Source organism: Malus sylvestris, chromosome 8 (genome assembly GCF_916048215.2).
Source record: "Malus sylvestris chromosome 8, drMalSylv7.2, whole genome shotgun sequence".
Taxonomy (NCBI): Eukaryota; Viridiplantae; Streptophyta; class Magnoliopsida; order Rosales; family Rosaceae; genus Malus; species Malus sylvestris.
In genome coordinates this window covers 25,192,741-25,215,061 of record NC_062267.1, presented here as the reverse complement: position 1 = coordinate 25,215,061, position 22,321 = coordinate 25,192,741, and the positions used below count along the sequence as shown (strand labels likewise).

General features: G+C 39.5%; 1 protein-coding gene and 2 long non-coding RNA genes across 3 annotated transcripts; all 3 read left to right on the top strand.

Moving 5' to 3' along the window:
- Positions 1-10,301: 10,301 nt before the first annotated feature.
- LOC126632276 (uncharacterized) lies at positions 10,302-11,175 on the top strand. The gene is made up of 2 exons (XR_007626646.1): positions 10,302-10,336; positions 10,623-11,175. It is a non-coding gene; the product is annotated as an uncharacterized LOC126632276 (long non-coding RNA).
- A 3,298-nt stretch (positions 11,176-14,473) lies between these two features.
- Positions 14,474-15,699, top strand: LOC126632277 (uncharacterized). The gene is made up of 3 exons (XR_007626647.1): positions 14,474-14,928; positions 15,046-15,160; positions 15,526-15,699. It is a non-coding gene; the product is annotated as an uncharacterized LOC126632277 (long non-coding RNA).
- A 5,026-nt stretch (positions 15,700-20,725) lies between these two features.
- Positions 20,726-21,513, top strand: LOC126632273 (uncharacterized). Its single transcript, XM_050302625.1, has one exon. The coding sequence runs from the start codon at positions 20,726-20,728 to the stop codon at positions 21,398-21,400; it is 675 nt and encodes a 224-aa protein (XP_050158582.1). The 3' UTR covers positions 21,401-21,513.
- Positions 21,514-22,321: the final 808 nt, after the last annotated feature.

Here is a 22,321-nt window from a genome sequence, read left to right as displayed (position 1 = left end):
GAAAATTCTTGCAAGAGAACAAGTGTTTGTAGTATAGAATGGCTCAAGCAAGGTCGATCTCCTCAGGGACTGATATAAACAATTTACGAGTTTTTGTGTATTTAACTTATTTAAATATAAGAATTACACTAATTTGACGAAACTAAATATTACTGGATGTGACTTAAACAAATATCTAAAATGGGAATTGATTTATAAGAATAATGATTCAACTTAAACAAAACAAGTAAATAAGGAAATTCAAGATAAAATAAATGACTGAAGAAAAATAGATTGACAATATGCTAGAGTTCAACCTTTACCAACAACACTTCTACGTAGCTATTCCAATTGCTTAAATAATTGAAAACACACATGCTTTGAAGGTTGGATTTTCCTTGTGTATGTTTTACTTGTGACATTCAAGCTAAAACGCATACCACTACATGCAACTTATCCATGACATTTGGATTAAATATAAACATGAGTAGTTCATTAATCTTGGTGAAAATACTTTTGTTAAATCATATAATCCCTAAGAGCATGATATTTACCTTAGGAGAGTACAATCCTCAATCATAAGAAGCACAACCAATTTTAACGTGACATTCGTTCAAAATTACATCCGATAACTTTTCTAAGCATCCTAATGGTGATCAAGCATCAAGGTACATAGATAGTTTCATTCAGTGATTGAAAATATCAAAGCAAGCATGTAACAACACTTAAGCAATTGAAAAATAAAACTACGTATTCATGTTGCGGCTCATGACCTCACTCTAGCATAATAAATTAGTTACACATAATTATGTTCATACATAAGAAATTATCCATAAAACAAATTAACAAAGAAAGAAAACACCCGTATTCGGTTCTTCCTCTGCTCTGCTGTTGTCCCTCTGCTTCTGTGCTCTGTCAGTCTGCCTTCTCTGCGCCTGACTTCGTTTTTTTTTTCTTTTTTCGTGCTTTTCCCTTCTCCTGCTCTCCCTCCTCTCTTTTATTTGGAGGAGGATTGTCTGCCCTCCAAGTTTCGGTGCCCTTCCATGCCCTCCTGTTTTGTGTGGTCACGATTAAGCCACGTTAATATTTTATATTATTTTTTTATAGAGATAATAAAACAAAAATGAATAATAATATAAAATATTAACGTGGTTTAACCGTGACCACACAATCAGGAGAGCATGGGAGGGCACGGGAACTTGGAGGGCAGACAATCCTCCTCCCTTTTATTTTATGCCCCGCCTTCTCTCCTCTTTTTTTTTATTCCTTCTGTCCAACCATCATCCCACTATTCTCTTCTTTTATTATTTTCTATTTTCTGCTGTGCTCTTCTTTATGCCGTGTTGCTCTCTTTCCTCATCTTTTTATTTGTTTATTTTTTTTTCTTTTCTTTCCACACCTCTTTGTCTGCCAGTCTGTCTTTTTTTTATTTGTTTCTTTTTCTGTTTTTCTTCTCACCCAGTCCGTCCCCTTTCCCATTGCTGCGTCACTTATTCTTTTTTTTTTATTTTTTTTTTCTGCTTCCTTTCCGCACTGCCTCAATGCTCTCTCCACTCTGCCAGAATTCTTCCATGCTGTTTTTCCATTTTGTTTCCTGCCATCCTCTTTGTTATTCTTTGTCAGTGTCTTCACTTTTCTTCATTTTAATTGAAATTGATCCTAAAACACATTTAACTCCACAATAACACAAGGTAAGGTAAAATGCCACAATTTTAACACAAAAACATCACAAAGACTTTAGAAATAGATGGTATAAATGTATGAAATATATTTGTGATCAATAATGCTCGAAAGGGTTCCAACAAAAACTAAATTACAATCAATTCATGGTATATTAGCATTGAATTTCAAAGAAATAGATAAGAGAAGCAAACCAGAGAGAGAAATGAAGCAAAATGGATTTGGCATCACGAATATTCCAATGCTCTTATGAGGGTCCCCTTTATGGGGAAAATTTTTAGTGCGTCGAAAACAAGGTTTGGTACATTAAGTATAACAATACAATTCGTTGGAAATTTGAAGAAAAAAATTCACTTAATTGTATTATGACAGTTTGTGTGCTAGACCGTATTTTTAATAGTTTCGAACTTTCTCCTTCCCTAATAATAGTCAATTTTTATTTAAAAAAATAGAAAATAGAAAATATTGTTGTTTAAGAATGTAATTGTGTAATTTGGAAATTGAATCTAATAACATTTGGGAGATCAAATCTCTTTATGACTTTACTTGTACGACAATTAACACGCCCCGATCCCGATATTCCCCAAATACCAGGATAGGCACGTGCTGGCCGACACCCAAGGGTGATGAAAGCCATTTATTGAATGCAAATGCTGAGAATGAGGAGTAAATAAGACTTATAAATATAAAAGACTAATGAATATGCATTTCAGGAACGTGTTCAGAGCATACAACTAACTAGAACACCTAAAGAAATAATATAAAATTGAATGAATAAAAGAATGGGTCCTACACCAAGAGGACTCGAAGATGCCGATGCGGAAGTGTCTGGATGCCGGGATTGTATGCCTCGATTCTAAGTCCTGAAGGGGGCGCAAAACAAACATGAGTTGACCAAGTTGATATATATATATATATATATATAGTAAAACAGTTATCAACGTACTAACCCTCAGGTTTTATGAAAACACATATATCATGATCAAAATAGGTTTTCCGAAACCTAGCATGTCATGCAATGTCTCAAATCATAACTCATATATATAATAATCACTAGTGAATTGTCTGATAACCCCCAGGCCCCATGCTGGCTCCCCGTCTCTGAGCAGACAGTCAGAGGAAAATACATTTCAGACCCCATGCTGGCTCCTCGTCCCTGTGCTAATTAGCCAGAGGAAACACAATCCAGGCCCTATGCCAACACCAAACTGTTGCCCGGGACGGACCAGAATCTATCCCTAAGTCTCGTAGCGGAAATGACCACTAGGTAAGTACAAAACCATTGAACATATATATATATATATTGAAAAGCAACTTCATAGTATAAAGTCATCCATCATCTATACTATAAAGAGGTGTTCGAAACATGTTCTAAATATCATATCGTCATCCATCGGATATTCTATAAGAACATGGGTTATAGGAAAAATAGTAATAATTCAAACTAGCCTCAATAAGCATGTTATCTCAAAGCGTTTCATAAAACGTAATCATTAAATCATGCCTTTCATGTATGCATTTCTACTATTAAAACATGCATTTTAGAAGGGGTCCACTCACCGTACATCGATGGTGCAAAGCTGTACCAAGAAGGAATAACGGAATCACCGTTAATAATTGCACATATTCACATAAAGGGGTACCTTTAGTCAAACGATTGAATTTGGGAAAACAAACTTCAAAAAACGGGTCCAGGACGTCGAAATTAGCCTAGGAGAGGTCCCGGACGAAACCCCGAAAAGTCAACTCAAAAAGTCAACGTTGACCGTTGACCGGTCAAAGTCAACGCTGACCGTTGACCGAGTCAACAGTTAAAGTCAACTGGTCAAAGGGTCAGACTGGGCTTGGATTGGGTTGGGCCGAAAGGGCCTTAAGGGTTTTGGGTCTAAAGGGTTAATATGTGGGCTGATTAAAAAGGGAAAAGGGTTAGGAGCTCTCTGGGCTCAGGCCCAGACCTACACAGCCCAAGGGCCTCATCATAAAGGGTTTAAGGTTTAGTCAATGGGCCAAGGGCCCTAAGGAAACAGCCTGAAGGCCTTTGGGTTTTAAAACAATTTAATTAAAACAATTAAAAGAGACTGGGTTAGGGTTTTGGGCTTGGCTCATTACAGGCCTAAGGCCCGAGTGCCTTGGAACCTGCCTGAAAGGCCTGGCGCACCGGAGGAGAACGCCGGAGCTTCTACAGCTTCGGCCGACCACAAACCACAACCCTAGACTCCGATCTAGGTACCAAAACGAAGTACAAGATGGGGGGAGTGTTTTTATATCTTCCTTTTGCCGTAGAACGGCCGTAGATGGCCGGATAGTCCCTTGACACTCTTGAGCTCGCCGGAGATGGGTGTGTCAACACCCGATTTCGATTTCGTCCTAAAACCTCCAAAATCACGCAATAAACTCAATTAAAACTCATTCCCGCAAGATTCTAGAACAAAAAAGAAAGGATTTGAGGCTTACCTAATCGGGGAAATAGAAAAACTCGCCAGAGTTCCTTTTCGAGTTTCTGGGTTTGTCCTCGCAGCACGGGAAAAAGGGAGAGAGAATGACGAAGAGATGATGACGATGATCTTCCTCGAGCACGAGTGCTTCTGCGTACGTGCGTGCGATCTAGATGAAGAGAGGGAAAGAAATGAGAGATTCGAGAATGAGAGAAAGGAAATACAGAAAGAATAAGAAGAAGATAGGGTTCACGGGGGGGGGGTACAGATAGAGAAATGAGAGAAGTGATAGGGTACTGCCACGTGGCAGCTTAAGGAAGAAAAGAAATCCAATTATTTGGATCCTAATTGGGTAGTCAAAATAGGACCAAAATGATAGATTCATAATATTTTGGGGTAATTACATAATTATATTTTTTAAAATGGGGGTGGATGTTACAATCTACCCCCTTATAAGAATTTCGTCCCCGAAATTTAAAATCACTTACTAAACTGAAATACTCGAAAATAGGAAGAAGAATATATGTATAATGAGAAATCAAGTCAGAGTGGGTGCATCAAAGAGAATATGCCACACCGTCGCGAGCGGGTTGCAAAATCCTCTATCATGTCTCCAAGCTCTTACTTTCTTCCCCATCAGTGTAAAAATAGAAAACATACTTTATAAAAATATAAAATCGAAAACATATATTGACGTAAGGTAAAAAATAAGTACGCAAAATACTATAGCGTCAAAAATAGATATGTACTAACATATAGGTTGAAAATTTGAGCTGCACTTAAAAACTAAAAGTTGATGGAAAGAAGAACTCGCAAATGATCATCCTAACAACCAAAGAGAGCACACACCTTTCGAGAAAAGTGTAAAGATTATCCAATTCTCGCATCGACCGTGCTGTAGTGCTATCCCATAATGCACCAAACAGATTTGCTAGAAGTGTTTCGACAACCACGTACTCACAACAATAAGGTTCATAAGTGAAGCAGTGGAAATATGCGTTGAGACGAACACATATCGTTGGAAAATAACTGATGTGATGCCTATGAATTCTAGTAAGATGGTGATACAATCTGCTGATCTTCTGTACTAAAACCTTCATCCAACTCTTACTAAAAGACCACTTAACCCTCACGCCCACGTGCTCGCGAATTGAAGGATCCTGGTGTGAAGTAGTGGAAAGCTGCGTTGAGGCGAACACATCGCATCATCGAAAAGATCTACCAGAGTAAGATATGATGGTTATGAATTGTAGCAAGATAATGAGTGGTGACCATTCAATTCAACGTGAAGATAGTGATGCAATCTGCTAATCATCTGCACCACAATCTTCACCGGTATTTTACCAAAAGACTACTCAAACTTCACACCCACGAGGAACTCTTTCTGGTAAGTCTGGTAAGCTTGTGAAAAGGTTATGCTCCTATCGTTCCTGTCCGAATCGACACGAACTGGGTGCACATTTTCACCGAAATGATCGATCGTGAATTCTTCACTGATTAAGCGAAAAACCATGTCAAGAAGGTTGAAAGAACACTCAAGAATTTGAGTCAAAACAAGTCCATTAAAATTTAGGGAACGCATATCACAGAGTGATATCATCATTTCAGATCTCCAGTTGGTCTTAACCAACTCGTACCACCAAGATTTTTCCATTTCCCAAGATTTCGATGTAGAGCCGACTCCGCCCGTAATTCCTAGGGAACGCATGTTACAGAGTGGCATCGCCATTTCGGATCTACAGCTGATCTTGACTAGAATTCCTCAAACCGAGATTTCTAAATCACGTCGCTTCTAATTAACATCGACTATGCACAACATTCCTAGTGAATGCATGTCGTAGAGTATCGATCCGATGTTAAAAATCGTCCAACAAATCAAACACGTCATCGATGAGGCACAATCCCGACACGAATTTCTTGTATTTCAACCAGAATGTGACAATTCAAACAGAGAAAGGTTTGCACAATTGCGCCGAATGGCATCAACTTTGAAAGTCTTGACATCCAAATGACGTTAAAACCGACACACTACTAGAGTAAGAGAAGATCCTAAGTATGCTCTGAACAAAGCCACGCTCTAATACCAATCTGACACGCCCCGATCCCGATATTCCCCAAATACCAGGATAGGCACGTGCTGGCCGACACCCAAGGGTGACGAAAGCCATTTATTGAATGCAAATGCTGAGAATAAGGAGTAAATAAGACTTATAAATATAAAAGACTAATGAATATGCATTTTAGGAACGTGTTCAGAGCATACAACTAACTAGAACACCTAAAGAAATAATATAAAATTGAATGAATAAAAGAATGGGTCCTACACCAAGAGGACTCGAAGATGCCGATGCGGAAGTGTCTGGATGCCGGGATTGTATGCCTCGATTCTAAGTCCTGAAGGGGCGCAAAACAAACATGAGTGGACCAAGTTGATATATATATATATATATATATATATATATATATATAGTAAAACAGTCATCAACGTACTAACCCCCAGGTTTTATGAAAACACATATATCATGATCAAAATAGGTTTTCCGAAACCTTGCATGTCATGCAATGTCTCAAATCATAACTCATATATATAACAATCACTAGTGAATTGTCCAATAACCCCAGGCCCCATGCCGGCTCCCCGTCCCTATGCTAAATAGCTAGAGGAAACACACTCCAGGCCTATGCCAACACCAAACCGTTGCCCGGGACAGACCGGAATCTATCCATACATCCCGTAGCGGAAATGACCACTAGGTAAGTACAAAACCATTGAACATATAAATATTGAAAAGCAACTTCATAGTATAAAGTCATCCATCATCTATACTATAAAGAGGTGTTCGAAATATGTTCTAAATATCATATCGTCATCCATCGGATATTCTATAAGAACATGGGTTATAGGAAAAATAGTAATAATTCAAACTAGCCTCAGTAAGCATGTTATCTCAAAGCGTTTCATAAAACGTAATCATTAAATCATGCCACTTTTCGCATGAAAGTCAACTCAAAAAGTCAACATGACCGTTGACCGGTCAAAGTCAACGCTGACCGTTGACCGAGTTAACAGTCAGAGTCAACTGGTCAAAGGGTCAGACTGGGCATGGATTGGGTTGGGCCGAAATGGCCTGAAGGGTTTTGGGTCTAAAGGGTTAATAGGTGGGCTGATTAAAAAGGGAAAAGGGTTAGGAGCTCTCTAGGCTCAGGCCCAGACCTACACGGCCCAAGGGCCTCATCATAAAGGGTTTAGGGTTTAGTCAACGGGCCAAGGGCCCTAAGGAAACGGCCCGAAGGCCTTTGGGTCTTAAAACAGTTAAAAGAAATTGGGTTAGGGTTTTGGGCTTGGCTCACTACGGGCCTAAGGCCCAAGTGCCTTAGAACCGGCCTGAAAGGCCTGGCGCACCGGAGGAGAACGCCGGAGCTTCTACAACTCTGGCCGACCACAAACCACAACCTTAGACTCCGATCTAGGTACCAAAACGAAGTACAAGACGAGGGGAGTGTTTTTATATCTTCCTTTCGCCGTAGAATGGCCGGAGATGGCCGGATAGTCCCTTGACACTCCCGAGTTCGCCGGAGATGGGTATGTCTACACCCGAGTTCGATTTCATCCTAAAACCTCCAAAATCAAGCAATAAACTCAATTAAAACTCATTCCCGCATGATTCTAGAACAAAAAAGAAAGGATTTGAGGCTTACCTAATCGGGGAAACAGAAAAACTCGCTGGAGTTCCTTTCCGAGTTTCTGGGTTCGTCCTCGCAGCACGGGAAAGAGGGAGAGAGAAGGACGAAGGGATGATGACGATGATCTTCCTCGAGCACGAGTGCTTCTGTGTACGTTCGTACGATCTAGATGAAGAGAGGGAAAGAAATGAGAGATCTGAGAGGGAGAGAAAGGAAATACATAAAGAAAAAGAAGAAGAAGATGAGGCTTACGGGGGGAGGGGGACAGAGAGAGAAATGAGAGAAGTGATGGGGTACTGCCATGTGGCAGCTTGAGGAAGAAAAGAAATCCAATTATTTAGATCCTGATTGGGTAGTCAAAATAGGACCAAAATGATAGATTCATAATATTTTTGGGTAATTACATAATTATATTTTAAAAAATGGGGGTGGGTGTTACAACAATCATCTGATTATCATAAATAAAGGCATAAGGCCATAAGGAAGAATAAGGCCCCGTTTGGTATTACTTTTTTCACCAAAAACTTCTTCACTTTAAACTGAAGCAATAAATAGTGTTTGACAAAATTTAAATATCATAAAAAGGTCGTACCCAGTGCACAAGGCTCCCGCTTTACGCAAGGTCTGGGAGAGGTGAATGTCGGCTAGCCTTACCCCCATTTTATGGAGAGGCTGCTCCCAAGTCTCGAACCCGAGACCTACCGCTCATGGGCGAAGGCACTTGCCATCGCACCAAGTGCGACCTCTACAAAATTTAAATATCATGCTTATCTTAAAAATTATGGGCTCCAAACAGCAGCTTTTAAAAGCAGTTTGTAAATTGCTTTTAAAATCTGATTTAATAAAAAGTGGAGTTAAGCTTTTATTGAATATTTTCAATTCTTATAACACTATCATCAATTTTTAAAAACAACATTTTTTATCATGCTACACACATTTTATCCATTGGGCAACAAGGTGATCGCCGCCACTTACCATTGCAAACACTACCTTGCACCACCACTGCCATTATTTCCACCACCACAACAATCGTCACCCTGACACCACCACCACATGTCACCGCCAATAATTAGCATAATATTCAAGTTTCTATATTTTTTGCCCAAAATTAGACTCTCCTTAGTCGATTCGGTTTCATTTATTTGTAAGATACCCATTACACTAACAGAAGACACCTAGTTCTACTTCTTGTACTTGTTCTATTTCATCAACGGTGTCTGTACGACTTGGGTTGTCTACCATGTTTTTGGAAAGCATTTGACATCATTAATTGCATAACATTCAATTTTTTTTAAAGGAACAACTAGTGATAAGCCACGGTTATCCATCTCTTTTGAACCCGAAGAGATTATGAGGAATTTCATCCTACATGTGGCCATAATCAAACATACTTACCAGCTCGGAGTATCGAATCCGAGACATAACACTCATGTTTCTATGTTTTCTATAAGATATTCCAGAAACAATCCCTTGAAACTACCGTGGTAATGCTCATCTCCATAATCAATTTCAACCAAATACCCAAAGTTACCGAGCAATGAAGGAACGTGTGATCAACTGATTCAAAAATTGACTTACATACGATCCACCGCTGTGGCGACAAGTAGTAAGGACACCTTCATTGAACCATGTCAAATGTGTCCACCCTGCAACAAGCAACAAACCAAGACAAGAAGCTAGTGTTTTCTATAATTGTTCTCAAATTAAAGATATACGATTTTGGCTACAGGAAAGTTTTGTTTCGCGTGGATGCAAAGCAAGGAGCTCCTAAGGACGGAAATTCTTCTCTTGAACGTTTTCAGGTAATAGGTTCTCTTTCTCTCACATCCACTGTCATTGTCAAATAACTATAAATACTAATAATCTATTTGCTTTTGGTTATTTTGGGTTTGATCTGTATGGTGACTGCCACAGATGCTCTCACAGAATCCCTAGTTTTGTTTTCTTTTAAATCTCTAACTTCTCCTTTGCAAGAGGATAAAACTGTATTTTAATTTTTTTTTTAAGAGAGGGTGGAGTGAGCATTTGGGCGGATGTGATAACAACCACACATTGTTTTAGATACTCAATTTATAAAAGCTCTCTTTTGACGGATGAATGTACCCACACAAACTCTCCGTTTGTGTAATCCTTCTGACTTTCAGTGGCAGAAGTAGGGCAAGAATTTTGTATAATTGTGCTGTTGTATGTTTCTTTTGGGAAATTTGGTTGGATAGAGAGAGATCCGGAGGAGAGTTCTTTGGGAGAAGGTCGGGTTATGGGCACCCAAATTCCTTTCATAACCTAGAGTGTCTGACCAGTAATACTATCATAAAAGAACATGTATGCAGTGCATGGAATCTAGCTTGCCTTATATCAACCGTTTGTTGGGTTTGTGTATCTTGCCTTGGCAAACCAATGTTTCAACATTTATTTTTAATTCTGTACGTAGAGATCTATCTTCTCAAGATTCATTTAACGGATCGAGGCAATGTACAGAATGATGTGGGGATATTTATTCCCAGAAGAAGAACAAGATTCACAAAGGCGGCATACAAAAAAATTCCGTTCAAGAAAAGGTTTGTCAAATTGTTCACTTTCGTAAAATGATCAATCACCTCATCGCCTTCTTTTTGTCCACTTGTCCTTTTTTATTCTTCCCCAAGGACGTAGAAAATAACATAGCGCATGGCCTGTTCATTCTTAGGGATGCCATTTAGTTAGACGATAAGTAGGTAGTAGGTGATCCTATAGAAACTGTCTTTGTCTGTCCGACCTCCCTTTTTCTGGCAATGTTGGATGCCTGCTTTGATGATTTTTATCATTGAAACTGAAATCACTTCTACTTTTTCTCGTCTTTGTAAGGTTCATCCTCGCAACAGAGAGATTCACTCGCATCCTCGCCAAGGGAGACCACTGCATTCGAGAGTGATTCTTCGAGTGGATCCTCGCCCTACGAAGATTTTAATGAGGGAAACATTTTGTCCTCCAGAGAGGTTCCTTGAAGGCGGCTTTAAGAAACCCCAGTCGAGAAGGGGAGTAAAATGAGACAATATTATTTGTTCTAGTCGGGTGGCCACTATAGAAAGAAGGATTTCAGGTGCCATGTTCATCATCCAAGGACGCACGAGGAAGATTGATGCATCCCTTGGTATCGCTTCGAGACCGTGCATTTGTGCAGCAGAAGACAGACTAACTTCGAGCAATGCGGGTTGAAGCCATCTCTCACGCCTTGATGGTCTTCGGCCTCGGGATGTAATACTATTTGCCACAAGGGGCTGGTTGTATAGTTTTGTAAGTTGAGCTGAAGAAAACAGGGTCCTAAATTTGAAGAGCTCTCGGTTAATTTCCCTAAATCTGTACATAGATTCAAATATAAATTTTGAAATAAATGAACGTAGAATCTCTCCCTCCTAAACCATTGCCTTCCCGTGACTAAGCCAACGTTATCCGTCGGCAGTCTTTCCCTTAATTCTATGTTATCTCTAAACTACATTTATATCCTTTTAAGTTTGGGGTGGTTTTTTAAAATGTGTCATGCGGTTTTAATTTTCTCAAATTGCAATATGAAGTTTTGAAATTGTTGTAATTTATGCATTTGTATTTGAATATTCATTAAATTGATGGCATGATGAGCATAGAACTCCTAATAGGTTTGATATGCAAGCTACATTGCATGCAGTCCCCTTTCCTACTGGATAGGGTCTTGAGTGTCAACATATTCCGTTCCAGGATTGAAACTCTCTCCCAAATTGTTATAATAGTTTCAAACTCTCTTCCATTAATAATAATTGTTTAAAAAAAATGCAAACTATACACCACATTAATTAAAAACTCATCAATTTAACAGAGTTACATGTTCAAATAAACAAAATGTGTAAATCAATATAATTCTAAAACCTCAAGGTGTGTAATGTGAACAAATTTGAAACCTCGAGGCTCATTTTTGAAAACCAACTCAAATATATAGGGTGTAAAGTGTAGTTTGGACTCTTTTTTTTTTTTGACAAGGATGACTTCCTGCCCACATGGAAACCTTTCTCTTGTACCGTTTAGAGTTGGCAAATCAACTAATTGGGTTGTTAATAGGTACCTGTTAAGATCCATTTAATTTGATATCACTATACTATAGAGGTGAGAATGGTGGTGGTGGTGATAGTACAAGGTGAAATCAAACTAAATGAATCTCAATGAGTATTCATTGACAACCCAATGGGTCGATTTGCCTGAAACTGTTCATTTAAAAATAATTTTTTTCAGGACCTAACGATGTACAATGGCTTTGAGTAAATTTTGATCAAAGCTTGGTCATACTTCTTCCTTCAAGAGTAATCTCACTGTGATACAACACAGAGAAGTATATATATGCATTCAAAGAAAATAGCTAGGACCTACAATACGAGCAGATATTATAGATGACAAAAGTGGACAAACCATATAGAAATTACAATGAATGAACAGAAGTGAAGGATTAATATAAACTAATAAGGTCTAAATTACTTTTACAAACGCTCTATAGAATAAAGATGTCCAAGTCCAGTTTCTTAGCTATTTTGATCCCAAGGTATTGCAGTATCTTTCATATGACTAATGAAAAATAAGACTCAGAAAACGGAAGGCTGGATGGGATCGAGTATTCCTTTTTAACATTTTACACATCACACAATGTGTCCGTATAAAATCACTTCTTGATATAGAAGCACCTCATTGTATTTATCGACCTCATGAAAACAACTACATTCAGTTACAGAAATTCCCTAATGACTGCATCTTAAACTACTTCTTAACTATGTTAGATGTACAAATCTAATAAAAAAATTAGAAAACTTCATTTTAATCCTTGACATAGATGACTTTTAGATTAAAATCATGAGTACGATCAAAATCTAATTTTAGTCCCTTGATACATTAATAACCTCATTTATTAATTATATTTTTATTTATTAATTATTTCTCTTTTTCTTCCTAATTTTTAATGTATTAATTTGATAGAAAACTAGATTTTAATCCCTAAATAAGATGAAGTTTAGAAAAATGTCTTATACAAGATTAAAATTTGATTTTAGTCCCTATACTCTATTATATGCCAACAAATGTATTCAATGTCTCTCTTTTTTATTTATAATTTTATGGTGTTCATAAATTAAATTTTATGAAAATATTATAAATTTTAATTCTCATTATTGTGAGTATCTTATATAAGAAAATATTTTCGTAGAGATTTTTCGGTATACTTATATTGTTGCATATTTTCTTATGTGCCACTAATTCATTACAATATATTTATGTACGAACATTTCGGTACACTGGGTTAGTATAATATGTTTAGGTGCTGACATTTAGGTACACTGTTTAGTCTAATATATTTAGGTATCAACATTTTGGTACACTAGTTTAGTATCATATAGTTAGATACGGAATTTTCAATACACTTATATTTTTGCATATTTTCTTATGTGCCACTAATTTACTACAATATATTTAGGTACGGACATTTCGGTACACTAAATTAGTAAAATATATTATGATACAAACGTTTATGTACACTAATTAGAGGAAGTTAAATAAAATTAATGAATTAAAATGTGTATAATAATAAATTTAAAATTTAATGCAATGGCATTAAATAAGATATCTATTAAACATTAAAACAAAAATATAATATAAATTTGAATTGAGTACACATTAGGGAGTAAAATCAATATCCAATCTAACACCAGATTTTTATTAAATTTTAATCTTCTTGAATGATTAAAGTTCAAAAATCCCATAAATATATAAGAGAGGAACAAGAAGTTTAAGAAGCTTGTGGATATAAAGAATAATAATAACCACTGGTCCACGAGAAGAAGGTTTTAACTCTTAATCTGCACAAGCACGTAGCATGTAAAGATGGTGTAAAAAGAATGATTTATGCATGGTTGATTAGGGTTTAGGTAGCTCACGGGAAGAAAGAGTTTGTATGGAAATTAGGTAGCTCACGTAAGAAAGACACTTGTATGAAAACAACGACTTGTTATATAAATAGGTCGTTTACTGTTCCCAGCTCACACACCCATCAAGTTTTTGTATGAAAACAACGACTTGTTATATAAATAGGTCGTTTACTGTTCCCAGCTCACACACCCATCAAGTTTCTTTCTTCTTTTACCATTTCAACACTGCACAATGGTGATGAAACTCGCCCTCTTTTTCGTTTGAGCATTCTTGATGCTGATACAATATTCCTCTTTCCACACTGTGGAAGAAGGACTATTGTATCGGCATCAAGAATGCTCATCTCTCCTAACTGTATGATCAGCATAATATGGCCACAGTTGAGTTTCAATAGCCATGGATAACCTATGTGAAAATGGGTCATACTCCATGCAATGATCAGTACCAAACCCTATAATTTTAACCATGTTAGGGTCAATTGACTTGCCGAAACCCCAAAATTGACTAGAACGCTGCTGATCTTTGAAAAAACCAAACTTACAAAATTACTTGAACAAATTTGTCCTCCTCTCGAACATCATTCCCTCAGGTGAAATCATCCATTGTGAGATGTCAGGTTCCCTCAGGTGAAATCATCCATTGTGAGATGTCAGGTGTTGCACAGTGGATGATTTGGAATTATGTTGTAGAGAGGACAAGTGTTCATGACTGCACCTAATTTTGTGAGTTTGGTCTTGTTCAAAGATCAGTAGCGAACCTAATTTTGTGAGTTTGGTCTTGTTCAAAGATCAGTAGCGATTTTGGCAGTTTTGGGTTTTCGCCAAGTCTATCGACCTATGATGGTTAAAATCATAGGGTTTGGTTGTGATCATTGCTTGGAGTTTGACCCGTTTTCACACAGGTTATACATGGCTTGAGAGGAAAAAAATGGAATCAACAATGGATTGTTGAATCTTACTTATTTGTTGCTTTGAGAGGAAAAAATGTCTGAGGTCATGAATGATGAATAATGAATAATTTTATTGTTTTTATTGCTGCTGAAATTTTTGTTAGTATGTAAATTCTTGTTTGGTGCACGGCCACACTGGCGAAGATGTGATTTTGTTTCTCTTCTCCTTGGTTCTACAGATGGCTGGAATTCGGATCCGAAACCGTCGACGCCAAGGTTGGAGAAATATCACTCTCCTTACTTCATTCGAACGGCAACCATGAAAATGGCTGCAAATCCAGCGAGGTAAAAATCCTTCCTTGCTCTGTCATCTGATTTCATGACCTCCGAGGTCATATGAAATCAACCTTGCCTTCATGCATGTGTCCGATTATGTGTCTGATGCTTGTATGCTCTTTGCAGGTCCCTGAAGCCGATGCATGTGTGTGGTTTGCCAAGGAAATGGTAAATCCGATGGATCTGCAAACAGAAAAAAGAGGAATCCTCTCGGAAATGACAGATTCCGTCTGATGTAAAGGTAAAACTTGGTAATCCTTGTGTGGATCTGCAATGTTTCTCTTTCAAAACGACTTTTCTACTTTGAAAACCGGTTCGTTCTCAATTTTAATCGGTTATCTACTTGAATCCATTTTTCTAAGCCTAATTAGTTGATGCAATCAGCGCTCTTTCATGTTTAAATATGCTAAATACTTTAGATTTGAAACTTTGTGTCTTGGATGTCAAGATAGAGAAACTTTTCTATAAACAACCATCTGTCCATTTATGCATTTGTTTCTAACTTTATGTTATTCCTTTTATTGTTCTAATCTTTAGCAAAAGCATCCCTTAACAAATCCACTCGTCATTGTTCATATTAACTTCAATTTTTCCAATTTCTAACAGATAAATGAAAACAGAAACATATCAGAAGAAAGAAGGAACAAAGTGAAGTATCAAACCATTAGATTCTGGGAATTCAACACTACTCCTTGCTTCTTATTGTCGATAGGGTTGTAAATAGATTTCCCCATGTATACAAGTGGTAATGCTAATCATATATATTTAAAACTTTCTACATGTTTTATACAATTTCAAAACCCGCAGCACCGCGCGAGCACGCTTGCTATTAAAACCTGGACCCAGTATGCTTGACCGCAATAAACAACGGACAAAATTATGAACAAACTGGACTAGCATAGTGGACCCTTCTGTATTGGACCTCCGAATTGTAGAATACTAGAATGTGGATCTAGGACTTTAAAAATGATGTATATCTATGGGGTAGGAGTGAGTCGAGTGACATGAGTGGATTAGTTGGGTCCAATACAGAAGCCTCATCAAAATTGCCCGTGCGATCTCTGAAAACCCTCCCAAAATAACTGCTTTTTGCGGTGAAGGTGATTAGAAAAATTACTTGGGACGCATCTTTGCAAGTTAAGCAAAGCATTTCTAGCCCCCATAACTGCTTGTTTTCTGTGACTGTGCTTTCATGTTTGTCTAACTGCTTTAAGCTTCATTAAATTTTGCAATTTGATAGCACTAGAACTGCTGTGGTTGATGGTAAACTAGACTTGCTGCTGGATGCAGGATCCAGTTTTACATTTTTTGTGTGCGCACTTGACCACTATAGTTGGAAAATAGGCCCGTCTTGCTATTCCGGTTTGCTCCTTGCAAAAATCCAATGTTCCTCAATTAATATTCTGTTTTTATCACCCCAAGCTTACACAGCACAAATTGTAACACACACACAAGTTTTGAAACAAATGTTTCTGATGTTGAAACACAGAATGTGAAAACGGAAATTTTAAATTAAAACTAATTAATAAATAAAACAAACACACACACATATATATATATATATATACTTAATATTTTTTTTAGAGTTTCTATTTAAAAAAAATGAAATAAGTGGGTAACAAAGGAAATATGCATCTAGAAATAAATACAACAACAACAACAACAACAACAACAAAGCCTTTTCCCACTAAGTGGGGTCGGCTATATGAATCCTAGAACGCCATTGCGCTCGGTTTTGTGTCATGTCCTCCGTTAGATCTAAGTACTCTAAGTCTTTTCTTAGAGTCTCTTCCAAAATTTTCCTAGGTCTTCCTCTACCCCTTCGGCCCTGAACCTCTGTCCCGTAGTCACATCTTCGAACCGGAGCGTCAGTCGGCCTTCTTTGCACATGTCCAAATCACCGGAGCCGATTTTCTCTCATCTTTCCTACAATTTCGGCTACTCCTACTTTACCTCGGATATCCTCATTCCCAATCTTATCCTTTCTCGTGTGCCCACACATCCCACGAAGCATCCTCATCTCCGCTACACCCATTTTGTGTACGTGTTGATGCTTCACCGCCCAACATTCTGTGCCATACAACATCGCTGGCCTTATTGCCATCCTATAAAATTTTCCCTTGAGCTTCAGTGGCCTACGACGGTCACACAACACGCTGGATGCACTCTTACACTTAATCCATCCAGCTCGTATTCTATGGTTGAGATCTCCATCTAATTCTCCGTTCTCTTGCAAGATAGATCCTAGGTAGCGAAAACGGTCGCTTTTTGTGATCTTCGCTAGATTGCTCCGGTCATTAGTGTGGATAAGTATATAAATGGATAGAGATAGGAAAGCAAACACAAAATGTACGTGGTTCACCCAGATTGGCTACGTCCACGGAATAGAAGAGTTCTCATTAATTGTGAAGGGTTTACACAAGTACATAGGTTCAAGCTCTCCTTTAGTGAGTACAAGTGAATGATTTAGTACAAATGACATTAGGAAATATTGTGGGAGAATGATCTCGTAATCACGAAACTTCTAAGTATCGGAGTGTGGTGTTGTCTTGACTTGCCTTATCTGTCTCATAGGTAGATGTGGCATCTTCTCTGGAAGTACTCTTCCTCCATCCAGGGGTGGTATCTTTAACTGGTGGAGATGCACAAGGTAATGTATCAATTTCACTTGAAGCTTACTTGTAGTTTCAGGCTTGGTCAAGCGCGATACAAACCATGTAGTAGGAGTCCCCCAAGTCGCCGAGCTAAGGGGTCTGCTGAAAGAGGTGACAGACAAGGTAAGCAATCAGAGCTCCGACTGATTGTTCACCTTCTCCCCATCTTGCAGCAGCATGAAGGATAAAGAGAAGAAAAATGAGAAGAGATGATATGAGATACTTTTGCTTTTGAAGAAGTAACTTTCCACAGGCTTATTCTTGAACTGAGCTGGAGGGTTTTCTGGTTTCCTCCAGAGTATAAGGCCGACTGAAGAATTTGAGGGTCAAAACAAGTCCATCAAATCTAGAGTACGTTCCACCCTGCTGATATGGGATACTTTTGCTTTTGACAGAGTAATGGATGTATCGGCACGTGTGCTGTTACGCTTGTCTCCACATGCTTCCTTGTATCCTTCGCACTTGCCCTATCTGTTCCTCAAGCAGATGCGGAATCTTCCCTGGAAACATAAGATGTTGAAGATGAGTACTCGAGAGCAATGCCAGGTAAGTAATCAGGTAAGGGGTTCCAGGCAGTCAGTTCCTGGCTGGAAGCTTGATTCCAAGTGCTGACTGATTGCTCTCTTTCTCCTTGTCTTGCAGGTAAAAACAAGGCCAAAGGAAAAGATAGGGAAAAAGCATGATATGGGATACTCTTGCTTTTAACCCTGATGATATGAGATATTCTTGCTCTAGTATAGCTTGTTTGTAGAGGTATTATCGGGGGGAAAGAAAGCTGAATATTTCGAAAGACTTCGTTGGGAGTGCCCTCTCAGATATGATGAAGGGTTGAGCATTTTTGCAGGTCTGCCTGTCCGTTGGGGATGAGGGTCGACATATATAGGAGTCTTCCTAACAACAAGTAGTAATGCTATTCCTTTACCCTGTTTGGTCATAGCACGGTAGTGGGAGCTGCCAGTTTCACATGTTTTAACTCTGTCAGAGCACTTTTGAAAAAGTGGTCTGTGGTATCTGGCTCTCGAGATTCGGAGAACGATGCCTCTTCGATTTTTGAGAAAGCAATCATGCTGGGGGTCTGGCTCTCGAGATTCGGAGAGCAGTGTCTCTTCGATTTTTGAGGAAGTAATCATGTTGGGAGTCTGGCTCTCGAGATTCGGAGGGCGGTGCCTCTTCGATTTTGGAGCAAGCAATCTTGTTGGGAGTGTTTTCTCGAATGTGAGTAAAGGTTGGGCATGTTTGCTAGTCTACCTTGCCACGAAGCACAAAGGTTGACACACAGGGACTTTCCAATTATCCAGCAATGGTACTGTTCCTTTACCCTCTCTTCGATTTTGAGAAAGTAGTCATGTTGGGAGTCTGGCTCTCAAGATTCGGAGGACGGTGCCTCTACGATTTTGGAGCAAGCAATCTTGTTGGGAGTGTTTTCTCGAATGTGAGTAAAGGTTGGGCATGTTTGCTAGTCTACCTTGCCACGAAGCACAGAGGTTGACACACATGGACTTTCCAATTATCCAGCAGTGGTACTGTTCCTTTACCCTTGTGGGTAATAATATGGTAGCTAGACCTTCAAAATTTATGTGTCTAAACTTTGTTAGTGCTGTTTCTTTGCTATTCTTTTACCTTTCTTGGTCAGAGCGATGTAGTGGGAGCTGCAAGCTTCACGTGCTCAACTTTGGCAGAGAACTTTAGCAAAGTTATATGTGGTACCCATGAGCTATTATTGCGTGTGGGAAGTGGGTGATTGAACAGTAAGATTCATGTGCTTTCTACTTCACCAGAAGTCTTCGACAGAATGCCCATAATTTCTGCAAAGCTGAGTGTGCGTGTGACAGGTGCTGACAAGGCTAGAAAAGTAGGTGCCTCTTCGATTTCTGAGATCGGCCCTCGTGGTCTATGAGCAGCCCAGCTTTTGAGAAAGCGAGCGCCTCTTCGATTGATTCGGAGAACGATGCCTCATCGATTTTGAGAAAGCAATCATGCTGGGGGTCTGGCTCTCGAAGATTCGGGGAGCAATGTCTCTTCGATTTTTGAGAAAGTAATCATGTTGGGAGTCTGGCTCTCGAGATTCGGAGGGCGGTGCCTCTTCGATTTTGGAGCAAGCAATCTTGTTGGGAGTGTTTTCTCGAATGTGAGTAAAGGTTGGGCATGTTTGCTAGTCCACCTTGACACGAAGCACAGAGGTTGACACACAGGGACTTTCCAATTATCCAGCAATGGTACTGTTCCTTTACCCTCTCTTCGATTTTTAAGAAAGTAGTCATGTTGGGAGTCTAGCTCTCGAGATTCGGAGGACGGTGCCTCTTCGATTTTGGAGCAAGCAATCTTATTGGGAGTGTTTTCTCGAATGTGAGTAAAGGTTGGGCATGTTTGCTAGTCTACCTTGCCGCGAAGCACAGAGGTTGACACACAGGGACTTTCCAATTATCCAGCAGTGGTACTGTTCCTTTACCCTTGTGGGTAATAATATGGTAGCTAGACCTTCAAAATTTATGGGTCTAAACTTTGTTAGTGCTGTTTCTTTGCTATTCTTTTACCCTTCTTGGTCAAAGAGATGTAGTGGGAGCTGCAAGCTTCACGTGCTCAACTTTGGCAGAGAACTTTGGCAAAGTTATCTGTGGTACCCATGAGCTATTGTTGCGTGTGGGAAGTGGGTGATTGAACAGTAAGATTCATGTGTTTTCTACCTTCCCCAGAAGTCTTCGACAGAATGCCCATAATTTCCGCAAAGCTGAGTGTGCGTGTGACAGGTGCTGACAAGGTTGGAAAAGTAGGTGCCTTTTCGATTTCTGAGATCGGCCATCGTGGTCTCTGGGAGCCCAACTTTTGAGAAAGCGAGCGCCTCTTCGATTTCTGAGATCGGCTTTCGTGGTCTTTGAGCAGCCCAACTTTTGAGAAAGCAAACGCCTGTTCGATTTCTGAGATCAACCCTCGTGATCTCTAAGCAGCCCAGCTTTTGAGAAAGCAAACGCCTCTTCGATTTCTGAGCAAGCGCCTCTTCGATTTCTGAAGCTCCGTCGAGTGCAGATTTTTATAGGGGCTAAATCAAGCATTAAGTTCCAAAGCACACTTGAATCTCCACCAGTAGAAGCTTCATTCTTGCACTTCTGAGATCTTGATTTGTCCGACCTCTTCTCTCTTCAACACCTTTGAAAATGTCTGGCCCCTCTGACCGTCGTTTTGACTTGAACCTTGTTGAAGAGGCAGCCCCGCCTTCTCCAGACAACATATGGCGCCCATCATTCGTCTCCCCTACTGGTCCTCTTACCGTTGGGGATTCCGTGATGAAGAATGATATGACCGCTGCGGTGGTGGCCAGGAACCTTCTCACTCCCAAAGATAACAGACTACTTTCCAAACGGTCTGATGAGTTAGCTGTTAAGGATTCGCTGGCTCTCAGTGTTCAGTGTGCAGGTTCTGTGTCTAATATGGCCCAACGCCTATTTGCTCGAACCCGCCAAGTTGAATCATTGGCGGCTGAAGTGATGAGTCTCAAACATGAGATTAGGGGGCTCAAGCATGAGAATAAACAGTTGCACCGGCTCGCACATGACTATGCTACAAACATGAAGAGGAAACTTGACCAGATGAAGGAAACTGATGGTCAGGTTTTACTTGATCATCAGAGATTTGTGGGTTTGTTCCAAAGGCATTTATTGCCTTCGTCTTCTGGGGCTGTACTGCGTAATGAAGCTCCAAATGATCAACCTCTGATGCCTCCTCCTTCTAAGGTTCTGTCCAGTACTGAGGCTCCAAATGATCCCCCTCCGGTGCCTTCTCTTTCTGGGGCTCTACCGACTGCTCAGACTTCTCCTAAGCAACCTTTGTGAAGGCTCCCTCTTGTGTGTTTATTTTGATTCATGTATATGTACATATTTGTAGCTTATCGGGGATATCAATAAATAAGCTTTCCTTCATTTCAACGTATTGTGTTAAATACACCAAAGCCTTCTTCGCTAAGTTCTTTGAATTTTCTTTTGTTGAAGCTTGTATGTTGAAGCTTTCTGAGTGGAGCATGTAGGTTGGGGTAGTGTTCCCTTAATTTTCCGAGTGAGGAAAACTTCTTGGTTGGAGACTTGGAAAATCCAAGTCACTGAGTGGGATCGGCTATATGAATCTTAGAACGCCATTGCGCTCGATCCTGTGTCATGTCCTTCGTTAGATCCAAGTACTCTAAGTCTTTTCTTAGAGTCTCTTCCAAAGTTTTCCTAGGTCTTCCTCTACCCCTTCGGCCCTGAACCTCTGTCCCATAGTCGCATCTTCTAATCGGAGCGTCAGTAGGCCTTCTTTGCACATGTCCAAACCACCGTAACCGATTTTCTCTCATCTTTCCTTCAATTTCGGCTACTCCTACTTTACCCCGGATATCCTCATTCCTAATCTTATCCTTTCTCGTGTGCCCACACATCCAACGAAGCATCCTCATCTCCGCTACACCCATTTTGTGTACGTGTTGATGTTTCACCGCCCAACATTCTGTGCCATACAGCATCGCCGGCCTTATTGCCGTCCTATAAAATTTTCCTTTGAGCTTCAGTGGCATACGGCGGTCACATAACACGCCGGATGCACTCTTCCACTTCATCCATCCAGCTTGTATTCTATGGTTGAGATCTCCATCTAATTCTCCGTTCTTTTGCAAGATAGATCCTAGGTAACGAAAACGGTCGCTCTTTGGTATTTCTTGATCTCCGATCCTCACCCCTAACTCGTTTTGGCCTCCATTTGCACTGAACTTGCACTCCATATAT